Raw genomic sequence first — 21,126 nt, 5'->3', positions numbered from 1 at the left:
GTAGCCCGCACATGCCCAACCCGCGTCTCGCTTATGTAGCACAGCGTCCCGCACGCGCGTACCCATTCACATATCTACATCTGACCCTCTCTGCTTTACTCCACACTAACTGTGTCCTCTAGCCCGCAACACGTGATGAAATGGCCACCCCATTCGCCCGTATTTCGTCTCTGGAGCTCGATCAGTTTTTAAATGACGTGCACAAAAACATCGAGCACGATTTGGAGCATGATGAGCTGACAGACTTCAAGAAGTTGGTGCTCTGCCTCTTCCGGTTTGCCAGCGCCAAGCTCTCCATGTTACAGACCCGCCCAGACGCTGAGGCGCAGGGTTTTGTGTCACGGCTCTTTTCGGCTATCGAGCTAGTTTTCTCGAAACGGAAGTCGTTGCTCAACATCGAGGTGCTGCTGGCGGACATTTCTCTGATTTCCGCCGATTCGCCGTCCTCGCTCACGCGTCACAATACGGCTACCTTATTCTATGAATGGGCCCTTGGCTTTGCCATGCTGTGGCTTTCGCAGTTCCCCGAGAATCTCCAGCTTACCAACTTGATCAAGCTGTTTTTGATCGAGCTCATCAACATCGTGTCTGTGCGTCTTCATGGACTCAAACATAAAAAAAATCTACGCTCCATCTTACTCTCCACGCTTGAGACGAATGTCAATAAGGTGTACCGCCATGTGCTGACTGATGGGCCGTCGGATCTACATCCGCTAGCGTTCGGGCCGCTACTTTCATGCACGGTGCATTTATTTACTGTGCTTAACGACTTCGACACTTCGGCCAAATTGGCCCTACAAACGGCAGACTTCAAGTACCGTTTCGAGTCTTATGCCAAACGCTTAGAATTTGTCATTTCCTCATCCAGCACAATGTCCGTACCCTCTCTGTCGCCGGAGGCTAGTTTGAATCTACTAGACACGTGCAGATCCATCCTACTTCTTAATCTCTCTTCCAACATACAATTAGACATGACAACGCGGTGGTCCCTGATTGAATTGGTTCTCAAGTGGATCCACCAATATTTCATAAAGCTTCAGAATTCCCGAGGCGGAGCAACGCACAGCATGAATCAATACAACAGAGTGACATGCGTGATTTTGATGAAACTTTTTATTTTCTGCCGGCTGCGGGGCATCCTCCTGAATTTTTTCAACTCGTTTCCTTTTTCTCTGTTCGAAATGGTCGAGTCCACAAGCCACGACCAGCTGTTGCCAATCGTGATTTCAAGAACCTTGCACTTGGTACATCTTCAAAGCATTCTGGTGATGGAGCATGCGCCGGCCAGATTTTCTAAGGCAGCAGCACCTTTTATGGATGCTGAACTTGATTTTCTACGGGGTGTTGTTCTTGGCGCAGATTCGTCTCATCTCGTCAAGAAATTGCAATTCGCAATCGACCGCCCACATTCATTCGCTACCTTCATTGCACAAAGTGATCCACGTGGACCAGCCGATTCCTCCAGCATAAAGTCCTGGATTGCGTATGTGGTGAATCTCATTCAAAGAGAGATGCATGGGCCAAACAATGATCTGTTGCATAATCACGCCACTTTGCATTCTTTTTTATCCGTGTTGAGAGACGTTCCGTGCATAATCTCCGGGGATTTCGATTTCTCCTCTGAAAGCTGCATGCACTGCACGACATTCTCGGCCCGGAACTTATACGGCAATATCTCAATTAAAAGAAAGCAAGTTTCGGAAGTGAGTGACGCTATGACATTATACTCGCTAGTGTTCTGTGAATATTTGCTCAAGAATAATGATGGTCGCTTATACGAGGATAATTTATTGGCGACCAATTTCTTGCTCGCTCTTTTCAATTTGTTGGCCACATTCAGGCTCCCGGATCGAGACTGCAAGCCCAATCATCCCATGATCGTCTTTGTTCTTCGATGTCTTGCCAAACATAATAATAGAGATGTCCGGATTTTGGCGGCTCGTGTGGTTCCATTGTTTTTGATTCGTGAAGTAGATCAGAATCTGGAGTCTTTGTTCAAAGCTATCTTTGGAACTTTATCAAGCATAAAGTACAGCTCTGCCCAAGGGAACATCCACTTGGCGGAATCCACGATGTTGGCACTTTCAGAACTTGCAATAACGAGTGATGGTGAATGGCTTTGTGTGATTTTCATCAAGTTGATACAATCTTTGGGAGAGCCCAATGAGCAACATGTCAACCTAGCATACAACAGTATTCTATATGTCGCATCTGCAAAGGCAATGACGCCTTACAAACTTCTCTCGCCATATCTTCCCAGCATCGCGGAGATTATTATTCAAAACGCACACATGTTTTCAAGATTGACCGAATTGCTTGGAATATCCAAGAAGTATTTCCTAAGTAACACTCGGGAGTACACAACTCCTCGTCTCATGGAATACTACAAGCATGACTTCATTCAAGAAATTGCGGAAGCTTCGAATATGACCAAAGTTAAACTTATCTCCAAGATGTTGCCCCGCATTATCGCCACATATCTTTGCAAAGATGATCACAATGATGCAAAATATATAGTGAGCGTTTTGAGCAACGTGAGCCCGAGCTACCGATCAATGAGAATTTTAGAGTTGGTGTCAAACGTGGGAGCTGTGCTCTGGGCAATTTTGCTCCAAATGCAAATGGACGAAGATGGTGTTTTGAAAAACGAGACAAAGATAGTGCGTGCAATAACTTTCATTGCAAAGATCCACTGGTCCAAAAAGCCTGAAAATAATTCATCAGGATCCCCACCGGACGAAGGTCTGTTCGATTATGTCAGCTACATACTTCAAGACTATATTCTTGAACTTGCCCAGAAATTTTCGGAAGTCGTCCATCAAACAAAAGGAATAAAGCCATATATGGAAAAGGTTAACTCAATTCGGGCCATGCAATTCATTATTTCAAGGAACATTGAAGCAGCCACGTGGGCTTTGGGCCAAATATCGACATGCCTTCAAGCTGCGATGGATTTCTCATCTTTGGAAGTATATGCTCTTCTGTGCTGGAACGTCCTTGTGCAACGATTGGACTCCCCAAAGCTTGTTTCTTTGTTTGACATTTCAATTTCTTTGATTTTCCAGAAATTCGAGAGCTTCCCCTTAAGGTCTAAATCCATTGCAGCGGAAATTTTGAAACGACTTTATCGAGAGATCACAGAGAAGTACAACAACTATGGTCCCTATTACTACTCCTACTCTTTCACTAGGGGCTTGGACAAATTCTATGCACCGGATGCTTCTTCAAGTGCGATGCTGAAACTCAAAAACAGAGTCAGACTTTTTCCCGAACTAACTAGAAGATTGCAAACGAACAACAGAATCGTTGTCCATCAAGCGTTAGATGACTTGATTAATTTGTCGAAAGCATACCAACAGAAATGGCAAAGCGAAACCTTAAGAGAGAGTTCAAGCGAAAACGAAATCTCCAAAATGGTAAGGACTGTTTTGGATCTTTCCGTTCAATTCAAAAGCAGAGATCCTGATTTGTCTACCAAATGTGCAATTGTCTTGGCCAGCTTGGGCTCACTTGATTCCAGCAGATTCAATTTCAAGACAATTAACTCTCAAATTATTGTGCTCTATGATTTCCAGGACTACGAAGAAAACTCTACGTTTTTGGTGGACTTCATACAGAATAAGGTCATAAAGAATTTCTGGGCGCTGAATGATCCCACCAGACAGCTTTTCTCTGTTTATTCAATGCAGAGCTTTTTGAGGATTTTACGCCTAGAACCTTCAATCTTGGAAGGCGAGAGCCAGGGAATCCGCAGTGAGGTTTGGCATCGCTTCTCGGAGATTGACAGATCCACCCTCACTCCACTACTCTCGTCTATGTATTTTGCCTCGCCTCCTCGATATGAGCCCATTGAGTTCCCTCACTACCGGCTAGGCATGAGATACGAAAAGTGGTTGGTTGATCTTTCCACGAATCTCTTCCGGAGACCGATCGCTAGTACTGCCACTCAGAAAGGCAAGCCAAATGCCAACCCAACCAAGAATTTCATCTTTCAAACATGCTCGATGCTCATCAGAGACGATGAGATTTCGATCTCGCTGTACTTGTTGAAGTATGTCGTGTTGTCACACATCGCGAGTGGCGATGAACAGGCTCGAAACGATATTCTCAGCGAGTTCTTGTGTGTTTTGAAAACGGATTCGAGCTCAAATGTCGGATCTGACAGGACAGAAAACCTCAAATTGTGCTACCAACGTATTTTCGAGGTGTTGGACTACTTCAACGAATGGGTGTCAGCAGCAACAGAACGTATGAGCGACAGCAGTCTACCGAAAGTAGATTATTTGATGTTGAAAAGTTGTCGTTCGCAGGTGTCGAGTTTTCTCGAGGAAATCCCTACACAATTGATTGCCCTCACATCTTCCCAATGTGACTCATATGAACGGACGATTTTGTACCTCGAAAAATGCTACAGGAAAGAGAAGGACGATACCAGAGACGCGTTCGACAAGCTCAATATTGCCAGCACTCTCCAATCAGTGTACGCAAACATCGAAGATTATGATGCTTTGAACGGTGTGCTTAGGAAGTTCTCAACCAGAAATTTGGCAGAGAAGCTCGATGCTTTCCAGTATAATGAAAACTGGTATCTTGCGCAAGAATCTTTCCAAGTCTTGAGCAGCATTGGCAGCGAGGACGTCCGCGTCAACTGCAACACAAGGTTGCTAAAGTCCTACACAAATCATGCGCTTTACGATAAAGTTCTTTCGTCTCTCGAATCACAAATTGGAAATGAGTCCATCACACGTCTCCCAATAGCCTGGACAATGGTGGGCCTACAAGCTGCTTTGGAGTCGGGAGAGATCAACGAGATTACCAGATGGTACAATGCCGTTGCAACGATTGGAATGCCCCAAGACGTCGAAGATGTAGCCACTTTGGAGTATGCAAGCGGCTTGCTTTCACTAGCAAAGCAAGATGAGAAGAAGTTCACACTGTCGATCCAAAGCATTTATGCAACTATCGGGCAGTCGTTGTCTCTGTCGATGTCTCTGTCGTTTTCAAGAAACACGAATCTTTTGAGGCAGTTACATATTTTGTTTGACTCTTCTCTCATTGTGTCTGCTGGGAACGCCGATGCAATCATTCTGCAAGAGGACTTGATACTGACGCTACGCGAGCGCATGAGAAATACGGATCTAGAGTTCAGCACGCAATGGAAGATTCTCTTGATGCATAAACTCCTTTTTGAGGTGACCAATAACAAAGATCAAATCTCGTCGGTTTACTTGGTCTCCGCGGAGATTGCTCGGCGCAACAAGAGACTCGACATTGCAACAAGGTCAATTGTAAAAGCTATGGCGCTCAATGATGAAGAGGCGTCAATTGAATACGCCCACCTTTTGTGGGAGCAGGGAAAGCAAACTGAGGCAATCAAGACACTATCGGAAAACCTCGAGTGTGCAAACTCCAAGACAAAAGCTAGAAGGCAGCTCCAGTATGCTTTGTGGCTCGACGAATCTAGCCATTCCTCGTCAGCAACCATCATAGAGGAGTACACCAAAGCTTATAGGCTTGACAATACTTGGGAGAAGCCGTTCTTCGATATCGGAAAATACTACAGCAAGGTCATGGAGTCACAGAATGACAGAAGTGGCTACTACGAGAAGCAAATCATCCGTTTCTACCTCCATGCATTGAAGCTCGGAACCACCTACATTTTTGAAGCCCTTCCAAAATTGATCACCGTTTGGCTAGACTTTGCCCAGAGGCAATCGAGAAACAGAGATGCCATCAAGCGCTTGGAAACAATATCCCAGGAGCTCCTCGAGCAAAAGGATGGAATACCTATGTACGTCTGGTTCACTTGCGTGACCCAGATTCTTTCCAGATTGAGTCATTCCCACGAACCGAGTGTGAAGGTGATGATGCAAATCATCAGTACTCTCATATCCACATACCCAAAACACACGCTTTGGTACACTTTGTCACACGTGAAATCCAAGGACGAAGTGCGAAGCAAAAGAGTCTCAAGTATCTTGGTGGCACTCTGCAGAAACCCAGGCCTCGGCGAGAACATTCGAAACGCCCAAGTTTTGTTCGACATTCTTGAAAACCTTGCATCAGTCAAGACTCCCTCCAAGTCTGGTTCAAAGAAAAGACAGTGGCTGTTGTCCGAGGATTTCAATGTGAGAGACACTCATAAGCCCCACACTGCCTTGGTCATTCCTGTCAAGTCCAATCTTGAAATCCGTATTCCAGCTGCCAGCTCTTCACCCGGAAGTAGGGCCGTGTGGAACGCGTTTCCCAAGTCGGCGTCTGTCACATTTGATGGTTTTGATGACAAGGTCAATGTGTTCCAATCGCTCCAAAAACCAAAGCAAATCACGGTCCGGGGCTCCGACAACTTGCCCTATCGACTCATGCTTAAAATGGACGACACTCGGAAAGATGCCAAGGTCTTTGAGTTCACAAACATGATCAACCGGTTGTTGACCAGCAATGCCGATGCTCGCAAAAGAAACCTTACTATTGAGAACTACTCCGTGATTCCACTAGCAGAAGATAAGGGTGTGATTGAGTTTGTTCAAGGTGTCAGCACCATGAAGTCCGTCATCAACGCCCAACAGAAAAAAGCAGGCTTTTCGCATGATGACTCGAGGATCTTCCGTAAGCTTGCGGAGGCACAAAAAATTGCCAAGGCCCGAAATTCGTCGGAGCCCAATGTGGACGAGAACTTGGTGATATTCTTCCGTACTCTTTGCAAAGAGGTCAAACCTGTGCTCCACCAATGGTTCATCGATCAGTTTTCGGATCCTGCTGTGTGGTATCTTGCTCGAAACTGCTTCACAAGAACATCTGCCGTCATGTCTATTGTTGGATATATCATAGGTTTGGGAGACCGGCACTGCGAGAACATTCTCTTTTTGAAGAAGAACGGGGCTGCTTTGCACATTGATTTCGACTGTCTTTTTGAAAAAGGCCGTACCCTCCCAACGCCGGAGGTTGTACCGTTCAGGCTCACGCAAAATTTGGTGGACGCTATGGGAATCACAGGTGTCGAGGGCGCTTTCAGGAAAACATGTGAAGTAACGGGCGCTTTGGTCCGGGAAAACGAGGCGTCCTTGATGAACATCTTAGAGACTTTGATCTACGATCCATTGTTGGACTGGAAGACGCTGGAGAATCCCCAAGAACACCTCAAGAAGGTGCGCCGCAAAATCCGGGGGCTTTTGGAGCGGGAGGGTTTGCCAATGAACATCCACGGGCAGGTCGACTATTTGATACAACAAGCCTCTTCGGAGCAGAATCTTTGTCGCATGTATGGAGGCTGGGGCGCTTATATATAGATCCGTCAGACACAAGTAACAGTGGTGGAGGCGGGTGTTGAATGCATGAAGATTACAATGGGGCAGTAGACAGACCAGAAGTTATCTCATGGTCATCGCCTATATCTGGCGGCGGCTTTCTTCCGACTGTTGTGTTGGTTCGCGAGATAGGACGTTGGCTGCTGGAGGGCGTCGTCAAAGCACAACCCAGAAACTGGCTGTCGTGGCTCACCTTGTCGTCAGTGAGTACATCCTCTTCCATTGTGGAATGCGATGTCGATTGCTGGGTATCGAGAAGCCCGCCCAAAGTCGCAGGGGCCACTTCTGACAACATTTCCAGGGGTTCCGAGATCGCAGGGGCCACTTCTGACAACATTTCCAGGGGTTCCGAGATCGCAGCGGCCTTGAACTCCCTGGGCGGCAACTGGGGTGCGCCGGCCTTGACACTGGCGGATCCGATCAAGTCGATCGGTTGTGGAATGAAGATTTCGTTGAGCTCCTTCCCGAAGTCATACAGAGAGCCGTCGGTCGCCTTCTCCACGTCCGAGTTGACGGTAGCGGAAGACTGTTTGCGGGTTCGTCTGTTGGAGATCATTTCGGGAGGGTGGTATGTGGAGTCAAGTGTAGGCGACAGGGCCGCGTAAGGCTTGGACGAGCTGGCCTTGTCGCCTTTGGAATACCACTCGCCTAGCTTGCGGAACGTGCTGACGTTTTGTGAGGAGTCGTCGTTGGGAGGCAGAGCCGTGGGGCTCTCGATGGCGCTGGTCCAGGCGGGCAGGCGCCGGGAGGCCTCCACAACAGAGCCGTCAGAAAGACAGTGGGTGTCGTCCACGCCGAGCGTATGGCCCGACTTGGGTTTGCGCAAGCGCTTGGAGAGATCGCTGATGGTCTTGGACACCTTTGCCTTCTGGCTGCGGGCCGGCGGCGCGTCGGAAAGCGCCAGAGGGTCGGGCCTTTGCTCGTCGCTGCTCACGGTGACAGCCAGCGCGGCGTCCGTCGAGAGCGAGTCGCTGGCCGTGTCCGGGGCGCTGGTTTCGGCCGCCTTCTGGTCGCGCTCCTCGGCCTGCGGGTCCTTCTCCCAGATGCCGCCACGGTACAACTCGTCGGGCGTGGGGCAGAAGACGAGATCGTCCCAGTGCGGGAGCACGAGCGAGTCCCTGATGGCGTCCTTGAACTTCTTCTCGATGGAGTTGGTGATGATGTTGTAGGACATCTGCCTGGAGCTGATGACGGGCTCGATTTTGATGGACACGTCCGGCTCGCGCTCGTACGTGTACCACACGCGGGCGGACGGCGGGGCCTTGACGCGCACGAGCATGGGCCCCGAGATGGTTTCGAGCGTCACCGAAAGCACCACGTCGACCTCGCGTGTTTTGAAGCGCGAGCCGAGGTTGATGTTGGCCTTGGTGGCCAACTGCATGGACATGCCGCCCGCGTAGTGCACGTTCATGGACACGAGGAGGTCGCCCTGCGGGCTGATTTCCTTGAGCACGGGGAAGGCCACGGTCGGCGCGGCGCTGCCCGCGTCCACGCTTGTGATCAGGAACTTGTCCAAGAAGCCCGGGGTCTTGATCTTGTTCAACTTGCGCTCGATCTTGGCCGTCAAGTAGCTCTTCAAGAGGTCGGTTTTCTGGAGCAGGAGGAACACGCGCCCCACCACGGCGTTGAACCACTTGGACTGGACCTGGCCCTCCGAGCTGTAGAGGCGCCGGATCAACGCCACCATGCTCGGGGTCTCGAGGTGCAAGGTGCGCGCGTACACGGCCGGGCTCAAGCCCGCGGGCGCCGGCGCGTCGGACTTGGTGGCCCGGAGAAGCGCAAAGTACCAGTCCTCCTTGTCGATGTTGAGGTCCGTGTACACGAAAATGGAGCCCGGCGGCGCGGGCAACCCGGAGTCGCGGCGCAAGACATCGCGCACGCCGATTTTGTCCCCATGGCCCCAGCCCCCGCCGGCAAAGTTGTCCGAGAGCCTGCGCGGGCGTGCCCAGTCGTTTTTGAGAATGGCGATCGACGAGTACTTGGTGAAGAGCGACGCGTCCAGGAGCGAGCGCGGCCAGAGCGACACCACGTGGCTGGCAAGCACGATCACGTGCTTGACGTCCTGCAACCTCTCGTTCTTGTACAAGAAGAGGTTGCCGTGTTTCAACACGGCGTAGTAGCGGTGCTTTTTCGACGCGGCGCTGGCCGGCCGGGCCGCCGGGACCGCCGCAACCGCCGCCGGAACCGCTGCCGGAGCTGCCGCCGGAGCCGCCGCCAGCCCCTGGCCCGTGCCTGGCGCCTCGCCGCTGGCTGCAGCCAAATCAGCAGCATTAGCCGCCGCGCCCCCCTTGTTGGAGTTGGTGACCAACTTGTAAAGCGACGAGTACGCGGATTTGACATCGTGCGACTCGGCCACAGACTCCGTTTTGGCGGAGATTTCGTCCTGCGACTCCAAGTCCTCGTGGGTCACGAAAATCCAGCCCTGCTTGAAGCAATCAAGGCCTGTTTGGGCATCCTCCTCCACCTGGCCTGCAAGGAACGGCGGTGCCACGGACAGGTGTTTTTTTTTCGGGTGGAGATACACAAACGCAACGAGCACGAGCGGGAGGAACGTGACGCCGCCTAGGAGATATGCCGCCGCAACGGTGGCGAAAGACATTGGGGTAGAAAGAGGACTTGTGTCGTGGAGTTGGAGGTCGCGAGGCAAAGCGGCGAGATCCGGGGTAGGCGCGCGGCACGTGACGGCCGGGGGGCGCGAGATCCGGGTGGTGGATCCAGGGGTATATCCGGGGGTAGATCCGGGGCCGCCAGATCCGGGCCGTTCTGGGAGTGCACACAGATGCGTGCGGCGCAACGGCTCGTGCGGCGGGCGTGCACACTGCCTTGTGCCGGCGATCGCTGGCAGACGCCGCGCGCGTCTCCTTGACGGGAGATGCAACCGAGAGGACTTGGGGTTTTCTGTGGGTTAAGGCAGTGATGTGTTGGTCTTTTTGCTGTTTCGAAAGTGCTTTATTATGTTTTTGGTAGTGTTGTATTTTGTTCTTAATTCTGGGTTTTACAACAGTGCTTTATTATGTTTTTTGTAGTGCTGTGTTTTGTTCTTAATTCTGGGTTTTACAACAGTGCTTTATTATGTTTTTTGTAGTGCTGTGTTTCGTTCTTCATACTGTGCTTTACGACAGTGTATTTTGTTCTTCTTATTGCTGTATCTTGGTCTTTCTAGTGCTTTATTCTGTCCTTGGTAGTGCTGTATTTGCTTTCTGTAGTGCTGTATTTTATCTGTTAGACTGTATTGTTTTGACTGTGCTGTATGTTGTTGTTTTGTCATGTTCCAACAGTGCTGTCTTTTGGTTCCGGCCTTATAGTGCAGTATTTTTATCCGTATCTTCTTTCTTTGGCAGTCATCAGTTGGCGGCGTCTTAGCAGTGCTTGTTCTGTGACGCTATTGTGTTTCATTGTCAATCGCCTATGGATCGGACTTTTGCATCAGATTCCAGGATCCACAATAACGCCATGATCGTGAAACATTAAAGACGCGGCCCTCAGAGCTACTTTCGATGGGCTTTCGATTCCAACGGCCCCAGACTTTGCAGTCAGGGAAAGCCTGGTGTCGCCTATGACTGCAAAAAATTGGCAGTGCAAAAACACTAGGTTGTGAGATCAAAGACCTCAGTTTGGAGCGGGAATCGAGGGAGATTATGTAGTTCAACTAGGGCACAGTCGTCCAACTTAGAGAAGCTCTGCTCACTTGGGGTAGTTAAGCCAAGGCACGGCTCAACAATAAAGCCTGATTGGTTCCATCAAACATAGTAGTTCACCTCGGAGTGACTGGTTCAACTAAACCAAACACCAAGAAGCTGCGAGGCGTAATTATCCTACCAAACAGAGCTCACAAAGTAGGCTACCAGACAAAACAATACAGAGTGACCACCCCAATTCGTTCGGCCAAGTCCCAATAATTGTAGTTGTCCGACCAGGACGAGGTAGTTGAGCACAACGCGAGCCGTTCAACCAAGTAAGCATCCTTCACTAAGCTACAGTAATCAGCCAGAATACTGCAACCAAGACAGCGTAATTCATCAGACAGTGCAGTACCCAAAAAAATAGAAAAGCTCGCCCAAGACAGAGTACTTCAGCCATGACAGGGTAGTTGAGCCGAGACACAGCAACCTGTATCAAGCCCAGGACAAGACGGCTACCCTAAACAGTTAACTAGACAAACGCTCACTTTGTTCGACCATGACGCAGGAGCTCAGTCCAGTTCAATGAATCCAACCAAAATAGCTCAACCAAGCTCGAAGCGATAAACCGAGACACGGTAGTTTGACTCGGGCAGAATACTCGCAGGTAATTGGTTAAACCAAACAGAGTCCCTGGACCAGGCCGTCCTCAGCACTTCAAGGGAGATGGACAACTCATTCACCAGAGCAGGAGAACCAACCAAATTCTCAAACAACACAATACTCAAGCAAAATACGAAAGCACACCAGAACACAAAACACAACACTAAACACAGTACAAACATCACATTCGAAAAAGCAATGGTTTGCACTGGCAATTCCTCCCAGAATTGGGAATCAGTGATTGCACCGGGTCTTGAAGGAAATCGAGAAGTGGATCATTACCAGCTAATGCTTGTGTTTCAAGCGGGCCACCGGCTGTTTGGGAAAAGAGTCCCAAGTCATCAACAGACAAGAAATCTGGGACAGGCTTGTCTATGGTGCTCTGGACAGGGGAGCTAGGTATGTACTGATAGTGTCCGACCGTGTTTAAAAGCTGGCTGGTGGTCAAATCCATGCCATGTGTCCCAACACATACCATCTACAGCACACCAACTACAGCACACCCACTACAGCACACCCACTACAGCACACCCACTACAGCACACCCACTACAGCACACCCACTACAGCACACCCACTACAGCACACCCACTACAGCACACCCACTACAGCACACCCACTACAGCACACCCACTACAGCACATCCACACATCTCTCAGCAAAATTAACAGGTTACCTATATAATGTACACAGGCACGGGAGCACAGCCATGCGCTCCCGCAGCCAAGAAAGAATCAGAAGAAAAAGTCGCTCACAAGGAAGCTCGACGTGCCGATCATCTCACTGGCCTTACCAGAAAGCACAGATCGCTGGTTCAAAAACTTAAACACGTCGTGCGGTGCGTCCTCGCCGGCCTTGCGCCCATCGGTCAACGATAGATTGAGCTTGTCGTCCTGCCGATAGTGGAACGACATTTTGCCGGAGAGCGACGGGATCGGCGTCTCCACCACGCCCCTGGGCGCCTCGAGCTCCTCGTGCTCCGAGTCCGTGGTTAGCGGCTCGTCCGCGTCGTAGTGTATGTAGTCGTCGATGTGCTGGCCAAACGACGGCGTGGGGTTGAAGTTCACGTTGCGGAAAAACGGCACTTGCGTCCGCGGCTTCTGCGCCGCGTCCACCGTGGGCTTCGGCGCCTCCGGCACCGGCCGCGTGAGCACGGAAAACGACGAGTGGTCGTTGTGGATTTCCATCTGCGACTTGCGGAACTTCGAGTAGTACAGCCGCATGTTGTCGTGGATCATCTTGTCGAAGTTGCAGGAGATGTTGGGGTATGCGGCGCCGCTGGCGGGGCCCGGCGCAGGTGCAGGCGCGTGGTCGGCGTCGTCCATGAGCAGCAAAATGTCGTTGTCCACGTGGGAGAAACTCAAGAGTTTCTCGACCGGATCGATCTGGTCATCTATGGGGGCGGTTTTCTCCGGCACGGAGCGGGCCTTGCCGGTCAAAGTGATTTTGCGTCTTTTCTGGTCATTGCCTGGCATGTTAGTGTGCTGCTTGGGGGAGGGGCCTGGAAGGTCAGCGCCGGGAGAGGGACGACAGGACTTACGGTTGTTCATTGACTGTGCGGATGGCTTCCGGAGGAGAGAAGTCGGGGAAAAAAGAAAAAAAAAAGCTCCGTTGGGCGGCTGCGGATAACAGAGGGGGCGAACTGAAGGGGTGGAGGTCGGGGGCCTGCGGTTGCGCTGGGAAAGACGGCTGGGGCAAGACTCGAGAATGCTGATGCTTGGATATTAAAGGGCAAATCCAGAGTTCGGCCTTTTGATTAGGAACCTGGGAAGCACGGTGGGGAGACAATGGCAGGCCTGGGGTCAGCGCAATTGAGCGAATTGAAAGGAAAAAACAAGACAAGTGGAAGCAAAGAAAACGGGCGCTGGGAACGGGCAACTGGAGGAGCGACGGACTATAAGTATTGAAATTTTGCAGGGCGAAAAAATAAAATGAGAAAAAAGGGAAATAAATGCAGAGCCGCAGCCCATGCGGGTGCCGGCGCCTGCACACTGCGCCTGCTACTCGAGCTTTCCGGCCGCAGGCCACGGCCACCGCCCACCAGCAGAAGGCCATTGAGCGGCCCCGCTCCGGCGGATTCAAAAATGAAAAAAAGGGCTCAAATCCCGGGGTTTGGCGTGTGGTGGTTTCTGCGGCCCCAGTCCCATTTTTTTGGTCTGACGGGGGCTCCCCTTGGGCGGAAGACAAACCTGTACATTCGTGGGGCGCGGTGTTCCGTTGTATAGCCTCCTGGTGCGCGGCTCGTGTTACGAGCACTTTCAAGACAGAAAAAACTGGAACTTCAAGGCCACCGTCAAACATGCCATTTGGCCCCATGCCGCAGCATTCCGAAAGTTTCTCATGGCCGTCTGCAGCTGTCAAAAAGATTGGAAACCCATTGTTTATATGCGTGCGGCTCCATGCAATCTGGGTATATCACTCTCCATGGCGCCCTGATGAAGGTTGAGCCTCACCGTTTTTCGCCCAATGTTTTTTTCTTGCGGCTCTAAACTCCGCACCTGCACGCAAGCGCCAGGGAGTTCTGTGTGCACCCCGCCGCGCGCGGGGCTAATTCTACGGTGAGAAAAATTATTGGTCTCCGAAAAATGATGTCGTTGCGCGCTCAAGAAAGGACGGTCGTTTCTTTTTTTTGGCATACGAAATGACCCCTACTCTAATCCTTGATTGCTTGCTCCAGCCTGCTTTTGCCTGCGCTACAGCCAGAGGTCATTTATTAAGAACGAAAAAGATGCTTCCCCGCTCCTTTTCTTGGTCCGCCTGATCAGGCCAGGTGCCTGTTTTTGAAGGGTTGGCTGTGCAATCTTGCAAAATGTTGGCGCTTTCCTTGCAGCACCTGTTTGGCAGCCCGGTGTCGTTTAGCTGGAACTCCAGTTAGCGTCAAATCAGATCGCTGGGAAAATCAGCAGAAAAGTCCATGTGCACGCATTCCCGGCAATGTGAACGCCCGCATCGGCATGTGCACGCCTGCGTTATTTTACGGTGTGGCCCGAGACTCTAAACGCCGCACCGGCACTTGTCGGTATTTTTGCCAGATTGTCCATAGCGCTCAATCGAGGCGCTCGTATTGCCCCACCAGAACGGTGAATTTCTGGTGTTCGCTGCCAAATGTTTCACACCTGTTTGGCGATTGTCGCACAGTGGTGCTCCGTTTTCCTTGCAGCGCCTATGAATTCTCGCTGTGTTTCAGCATGAGCCTGCCTCTGCTTTCGTCTCGTGTTTCTAAACAGGCCCAGGTTTGGACCACGAATGTCCTATTTTTTCGTCATGTGCCCTCCGCGCATATCCCTGCCTGGAAATACCAGATCTGCCCAAACAAAAATAGGCTGACTTCCGAGTAAAAAATAACAGCCATCCTCCGCATACTCTCGCTGTGGGCTGCTACCCTGGAGCCGCCCGTGGAATCTCGCCACCGGCTCCTTGGCACGCCGCCCGGATACTTTCTGGTCACGTGCGCCGCGGCACGTGCGCTGCCCGGATACTCTCTGGTCACGTGCGTCGCGTCGCGTGATCCGCTGTCAAGTCCGATTCCAATCTTTCTTCGCTATATCCACCGAGGCAATGAGGTTCCCATACTTGCTTCTTCTCGTAGCGCCGCTAGCGCATGCCTCAATTGGAGACAGGCTTCCTGAGTTTGCGCTGTGCGTCAAGGATTGCGAGGCCGAGACATGCTCCACGTCCTCGCCATCGCTGAAATACCTACAAGACTCGGTGAACCCTCTCTCAGCCATTCTTTTTGCCTGGGACTGCCCGCTGGATTGCAACTATAAATGCCAACAGAAAGTGACGCGGATCCGCCAAAACGCGGGGCTCGACGTGGTGCAATTCTACGGCAAATGGCCCTTTCGCAGGGTGCTTGGAGTGACCGAGCTCTTCTCCACTGTGTTCTCCATGGCCAATCTCTACGTCAACTACGGGAACTTGCCCCGACTTCTCCGGCACTACCGGGCCAACAAATCCACGCATCCCGAAAAGGCCTGCATGTTGTTCCAATACCTAGTTCTTTTGGTTGTTTCCATTGCCGGATGGACCGGCAGCTCGGTATTTCACATACGGGACTTCCCCGCCACGGAAGCGCTTGATTATCTTGGCGCCAGTGCCATGTCGGTGGCCAATTTCAACGCCATTTTCGTGCGCTACTTCGGCCTCTTTCGCCACGAGAGAAGACGCGTGAGACGGCTCGTTCACATTGTGCTTACGATCGTGTTATTGGGGCACTATCTCAAGTTCTTCACGCAGTGGAACTACACGTACAACATGCAATTCAATGTATTCTTCGGCCTCGCGGCCTTGTCGTTGTGGATCTTGCACTCCCTAGATGTCAACCGAAAGTACCGCAAAAACGCCCACATCTACAGCAACTCGATGCATCTTCTCCCTCACGAAACAAGAATCCTTGCACACCTCAACCACGTGGGGCTATCGCGCTCGCGATACGTGCCGCTTGTGCCCGTGGGCTTGAACCTATATATTCTTCTGGCGTTGCTTCTCGAAATGGTGGATTTCGAGCCCTGGTTTCTGTTGATCGACGCCCATTCTCTATGGCACCTCTGCACCATTATCCCTCCTATCATATGGTACGACTGGAATGTGTGGGACTTGGAGTTGGCTTCGAAAACAGCCGGCGTATGAGGGGAAAGAAGCCGTGGCTTAGGCCTTGAAGTCATGCGATGCAATTGAGAAACAGCCCGTTTCATCAGAGGTACAACGATTCCGAGTGGTTAATATGCAATTTGAGCTATGAAAGAAAGAAATAAATAGAGAAAGTCCCACCAGGGATGCGCGGTGGAGGAACATCAGCCGCTAGCTGATGCCCGACTATGGAAATGAAAGATGCTGGGGGGGAAGAGACAAGTCGAGTTGGCTTGGCGAAAATGCGGTAAATATGGAAATGCGGATGTCTGTGTCCTTCAAGCTCTGATGTTCTTTCGTACGGTGTAGATCCCCTGGGTCCAGTTCCATTCATACCAACTGTTCGGATGGTGTGCCGGCCCTTTTTCTGTGCCGTTTAAAAGAGCAGTAGGCTGCTTTTGCAAAGCACAGCATAAAGGCGCAAAGCACTAGAACCAAAATCCATTCTTTTTGGATCAATCTGGACGATGCGTCCTCTAGCGCCCGTTCATAGTAAGCATGTTCTTTCATGATGTTGCGGTCGTACACTGCCGAGGGAAGCATGTCGAGAGGAGTGTGTTAAATGTGGCGTTTCGATTCAAAAGACGGGCCGTGTTCCCTTAAATTTGCGATTCGGAAAAGATGGCTTGTAATCGCCCCAGGAATGTGGACGTTTAAAAGGGCTACGTTTGCTGAAGATATTTATAGACGGTACAAAGTGTGCTGAGGCTGCATTGGAGCTGTATGCCGGCAGGAGCACAATTTACACGGCTCATGAGAACACAAACCTAAATGTCAAGAGTCTTGGGCGAGATTTCCTTTGAGGGCACGTGCCTCCACCCAAACAAAAGAATACCTGCATTCCGTGTTCAACGGCATGCTGAAATAAATACACAAATCACGGAATGCTTTCGACTTAAAGCAGAACATTTATAAAGGCACTTCTTCTTCTTCTATAACATGCAGTCGGGAGCGAGGGGCAACCTGCATTACTGCATGCATTAATCCAGAAACAGTAAAAACTACGTCGCACACCCAAACAAAGATGCGGCTTCGTGGGAGGCCCACGCCTCACCGGCAAATATCCTAAATTATCACACTGTGTAAGTTGTTGTAGCACCGAGCAGGGCTCAGGATGACATGGTTACTGAACGAGCCTCATATTGTCCATTTATCTGCTCAGAATGTTCCTATGACGTAAGTGATGAGATGACGGTATACAGGAGATGATTCTGGTGCAACTGCAGATACACCCAGCTAGCAAACAAAGTACATGTCACGTGCACGGCCAGCACACCAGCAGAATAGGAAAGCTTCTCCGTGACATTTTGATACAATAGAGTTTAGCTGGTGGCAAAGCACAAGTCCATTTTTTGGTGCAGCTGCTGCTTCTTATTTTGCTGTGTTTCCGGTGGGAATATGACAGTTGGGTGAAACCCTGCGGATGCGTTAAGTCAAGCTGTGTATCTAGGGGACTCTCTATGGCATATATGGAGGAAACATTCAGAACTCTGATTCTGGGAACGTAGAAGCAAAAGCGAGCCACATTCCAAACCTGGAGTACACACTATTGCAACATTCCCGACAAAGGAAACAAAGAGTACAAAATGGGCATATGTGGAAGGTTCAGCCGTGGGCGCCACGTCCAAGTCACATTCCGGTATTGAGGTGAGCACGACTACCGGTCTATATATAAACGGGAGACATATTCCTGTGGTCCGCCAAGCGGATAAGACAATGCCTGCGGCGTCTGCCGGCCAAAGGCGTATAATAATTCTCGAGTAGCCCAAAAAAATAACCTTGTGGGTATGCGGTCACACAAGCCACTCGTCCTACATCTAATAATAAGCTCCGATCGCATGTGTGTTGTGGGCCGGCTCTCCACTCTTAGTATTCTTGGCAAACTTTGCGGAAAGCAGGCTCGGAGTAGAAGCGCTCTAGGCTTGTTTCCAGGACCCGACATCAGCTAGATGTATCATAGCCATTCAAACTGGAAGCCAGCGGACAGCCACGTCGGCTTGCGGCAAAAGAGGTTGCTACGTGGAAAGAACTTTTCGTGTATTTCATGAGGCTATCAGCCAGCCAGTACGCGCCAGAACATTGGTTGAAACGGCGATTCATTTGCGTCCAACCTGAGTTGGTCTTCCAGAAAGACCACTTGTACTGAGGCCAGACCTGGATATAGGGTATTGTGGGTGCTGCGTGTAGTTGCAAGTTCAGGCTCACTCTGATGCAAAGGTTGCACCGGTGTTTACGCAGAGTGGGACCGGCCGCTGCCTCTTTCGGCATATCAAGCGACACCGTCACCAGCAGGCACACGAGAGGGAGGAAAGGGAGGGCACGTGACCGACGCACCTCGGGTTCGTTTGCGCGCGTCGTGCGCAAGCGACGCAAATAGAGACGCTAATAGAGATGCTCCGGAGAGACGCGAATTAAAGACGCTAATTAGAGACCTCCGTCCAAGACACCAGCCAGCGACATCCATCCAAGCCCATTAAAGACGCCAGCCAGGGCCATCCAAGACGCCCGTCACAAACACCCCCAAGACGCCAGGCTCACATGCCCTCGGGCTCATTCGCACAGCACGGCTGCAAACCAGTTGCGCCTACTTTTTCGAGCGCCTCAAAAAACCCCACTTGGACCGCTTGCCCCCGGTCTTTGGCGGCGGCTCCGACTCCAGCACCCGCAGCACGGCGCTGTGGCCCGCGTCGGTCGTCACGGGCTCAAACACAGACGCCACCAGCGAATACTGCGACAGCGAGCAGGTCTCCGGCGGCGGGTCTGGCCGGTCCGCGTCCTGCAAGAGCGCGTCCAACACGCCCACGAGGAAATCGTGGAAAAGCGCCGTGACGGCCTCGGCCCGCGAGTGCCCGTAGAAATGGAGCTTGAGGTTGTCGCACATGCGGGCCCCCACCACGGCCAAGAGCTCGTGCACACCCGTCATCTTGGGGGACACCACAAACACGGCGATCTGCTCCAAGAAGTGGTCGCGGAGAAACGCCAAGAGACACCCGACGAGCGCGCCGTCCGCCTTCTGCAAGTAGAAAAACTGGTTGCGGGCCAACTCGTGGCGCTCGTCCGCATTCAAGTCGCCGGCCTCGGCGGCGGAGAGCGGGCACGTCACCACGCGGAGCCGCGAGAGCGCAAAGTCGAGGAGCGCAAGGAAAAGGCGCTGCGTGGTCTCGCGCGGCGGGAGCCACGCGTAGTAGTCTTCGCCGAGCGTGTCGCACCGCATGTCGTGGTACACGTCGTCCCAGAACAGCAGGAGATGGAGGGCGTCGCGCACGCTGACGCAGTAGTCGGCCGTCTGCGCTGCCGGGCACGTGAGGCGGCGCTGCATGGCGGCCACCCTGCCGCGGATGGCCTCTTCGGCAAGCGACGAGGGCTTTGGGGGCCACTCCTTGTCCTGCGGCATGGGCATGTCCTGGCACATTTTCGTGTACTGGTTGAGCCTGTTCAGGCTGTGCGTCCTGGGCACCGGCCTGTTTTTGCGGGGCTTGCCGGGGCCCGGCTTGGGGTCCTGCTGGCGGGGGCTGGCCGACGCCTCGTCCTGCCGGATGGCCCTGTCGACCTGCTCGTCCGCGAGCATCACGTGCAAGTACGCCGGCGGCTTGAAGCGCAAGTGGTTCTTGATGGACGCCGCGTCCGGCGTGAACTTCTCGTAGTAGTTGTACTGCAAGATCTCGAGGTTGTCCGTGGTGAGGAGCGGGCCGCCCCCGCACAGGCCCTGACTGCTGCGTGTTGCGTCGTTCAACGCCTTGGTCAAGGGCTCGCCCACCGACTTGGCCTTGGCTGCAGCCACGGCGTCGCTGAAACACATGAGCTTGCGCTCAAATAGAGATAAGTGGGCGTGCGCGTCCACGTAGGCGAGTGTGTCGGGGTCAAAGTACTTGCGCTCACGTGAGCCGCTGGACACCGTCGACGGTGCTGCAGCTGCAGATTGCATGGACGTGCGGGAGGGCGCCATGCGTACCGACGAGGCCTTGCCGCTCCGGTTACTCGTGCTTTGCGACGAGTGGGAAGATGCACGAGGCGCTTTGAGCGCAGGCGCCGAGAGGAGAAGAAATGCAGACATGCTGGGGTGTGCATGGGTCTGCACCAGTGGTGCTGGGATTCGGCAATGGAGGGCTTTTGGTTTCTGGACCACGGGTGCTTGAAAGGAGGGTCTGTATGGGACACGGTGCACTTAATATAGGCTGCGCTGTCTTCTTTCGGTATAGGCCTGTGGGGAGATGCGTGCCAGGGCAGGGACAAAATGACAGGGGTGAGAGGGGAACCCGGACTGAGTTTCCATTGGCTTTCGAAACTCGGGGGGACAGCGTGGGGCTGCCCGATATATATGAAAAATTTCCCTTGAGTGCACAGCTGGACGCATGCCGAAGCGACGAGATCCGCCGCATGCATAGGTAATATGCACGTTCCTCAATACGACTGTATCTCCTGCAGCCGAGCGCCTCGGCTCTGGTAGCGAGGGCCTGAGGCCACCTTCAAGGGGCGACTACCCCTCGATGGAAATCCTGAAATGACCTTTTTTTGCATTTTTGACTGGCGGGGCTTTTATTCATATCGGTGGGCCTGAGCAGCTGCCCGGGCCTCCTACTTTGGGCTGAATTGTCACCGTTCTTCTGCGCCAGAGCGGATTTGTACAGCCTCAGCGACGGCCGCGTTTCGAGTATGCGCTCCTGCACGCGGCACGGGTGCCATATGCCCGCTTATCTCTAACAAGGCAAGTGCACGCACTTCATTTCCTGCCTCTCGCAACATCTATCGAGCCTTTTCTTCCATTGCCTGCTGATTCCTCGCCGTCTTCAACCCCTCTTTCTGCCGGCGCCGGTATAAGAATGAAAAAACTATATCCGCGAGTACTTAGAGAGGCGTCTAAAGTCCATTCGCCTAACCACATAGAGGCATCTGTCAAAAGTCCTCGGA

At 52.1% G+C, this 21,126-nt stretch overlaps 7 protein-coding genes across 7 annotated transcripts; 2 read left to right on the top strand and 5 right to left on the bottom strand.

Moving 5' to 3' along the window:
- Positions 1–93: 93 nt before the first annotated feature.
- MEC1 (protein kinase) lies at positions 94–7,594 on the top strand. The gene has a single exon (XM_018855941.1). It carries the CDS (start codon positions 141–143, stop codon positions 7,287–7,289), a length of 7,149 nt encoding a protein of 2,382 aa, XP_018711861.1. The 5' UTR covers positions 94–140; the 3' UTR covers positions 7,290–7,594.
- A 233-nt stretch (positions 7,595–7,827) lies between these two features.
- METBIDRAFT_55986 (uncharacterized protein) lies at positions 7,828–9,914 on the bottom strand (the record flags this gene model as incomplete). Its single annotated transcript, XM_018858296.1, has 2 exons — positions 8,065–9,914; positions 7,828–8,019 (listed from the first exon to the last, which is right to left on the bottom strand). Coding segments are annotated over exons 1-2 (2,034 nt in total), but the record flags the coding sequence as incomplete, so codon positions are not given.
- Positions 9,915–12,144: 2,230 nt separating this feature from the next.
- METBIDRAFT_31894 (uncharacterized protein) lies at positions 12,145–13,194 on the bottom strand. Its single transcript, XM_018855940.1, has 2 exons — positions 13,130–13,194; positions 12,145–13,057 (listed from the first exon to the last, which is right to left on the bottom strand). The coding sequence occupies exons 1-2, from the start codon at positions 13,137–13,139 to the stop codon at positions 12,324–12,326; spliced, it is 744 nt and encodes a 247-aa protein (XP_018711859.1). The 5' UTR covers positions 13,140–13,194; the 3' UTR covers positions 12,145–12,323.
- METBIDRAFT_180992 (uncharacterized protein) lies at positions 12,930–14,224 on the bottom strand. The gene is made up of 2 exons (XM_018854770.1): positions 13,126–14,224; positions 12,930–13,057 (listed from the first exon to the last, which is right to left on the bottom strand). Exon 1 carries the CDS (start codon positions 13,903–13,905, stop codon positions 13,126–13,128), a length of 780 nt encoding a protein of 259 aa, XP_018711858.1. The 5' UTR covers positions 13,906–14,224; the 3' UTR covers positions 12,930–13,057.
- Positions 14,225–15,147: 923 nt separating this feature from the next.
- METBIDRAFT_41182 (uncharacterized protein) lies at positions 15,148–16,218 on the top strand (the record flags this gene model as incomplete). The annotated part of the gene is made up of 1 exon (XM_018857365.1): positions 15,148–16,218. The coding sequence occupies one exon, from the start codon at positions 15,148–15,150 to the stop codon at positions 16,216–16,218; it is 1,071 nt and encodes a 356-aa protein (XP_018711857.1).
- A 230-nt stretch (positions 16,219–16,448) lies between these two features.
- METBIDRAFT_31892 (uncharacterized protein) lies at positions 16,449–16,875 on the bottom strand. The gene has a single exon (XM_018855939.1). The coding sequence runs from the start codon at positions 16,759–16,761 to the stop codon at positions 16,549–16,551; it is 213 nt and encodes a 70-aa protein (XP_018711856.1). The 5' UTR covers positions 16,762–16,875; the 3' UTR covers positions 16,449–16,548.
- A 1,927-nt stretch (positions 16,876–18,802) lies between these two features.
- On the bottom strand, positions 18,803–20,272 carry METBIDRAFT_11877 (uncharacterized protein; the record flags this gene model as incomplete). The annotated part of the gene is made up of 1 exon (XM_018854117.1): positions 18,803–20,272. One exon carries the CDS (start codon positions 20,270–20,272, stop codon positions 18,803–18,805), a length of 1,470 nt encoding a protein of 489 aa, XP_018711855.1.
- Positions 20,273–21,126: the final 854 nt, after the last annotated feature.

Source organism: Metschnikowia bicuspidata, assembly GCF_001664035.1.
Source record: "Metschnikowia bicuspidata var. bicuspidata NRRL YB-4993 chromosome Unknown METBIscaffold_3, whole genome shotgun sequence".
Classification (NCBI taxonomy): Eukaryota; Fungi; Ascomycota; class Pichiomycetes; order Serinales; family Metschnikowiaceae; genus Metschnikowia; species Metschnikowia bicuspidata.
This window is presented reverse-complemented; position numbering and strand designations above follow the sequence as displayed.

Excerpts from the sequence above, each read along its gene's own strand:
- METBIDRAFT_31892 (XM_018855939.1), bottom strand. The coding sequence starts at position 16,761 with ATGCTTCCCTCGGCAGTGTACGACCGCAACATCATGAAAGAACATGCT.
- MEC1 (XM_018855941.1), top strand. The coding sequence starts at position 141 with ATGGCCACCCCATTCGCCCGTATTTCGTCTCTGGAGCTCGATCAGTTT.
- METBIDRAFT_180992 (XM_018854770.1), bottom strand. The coding sequence starts at position 13,905 with ATGGGGCCAAATGGCATGTTTGACGGTGGCCTTGAAGTTCCAGTTTTT.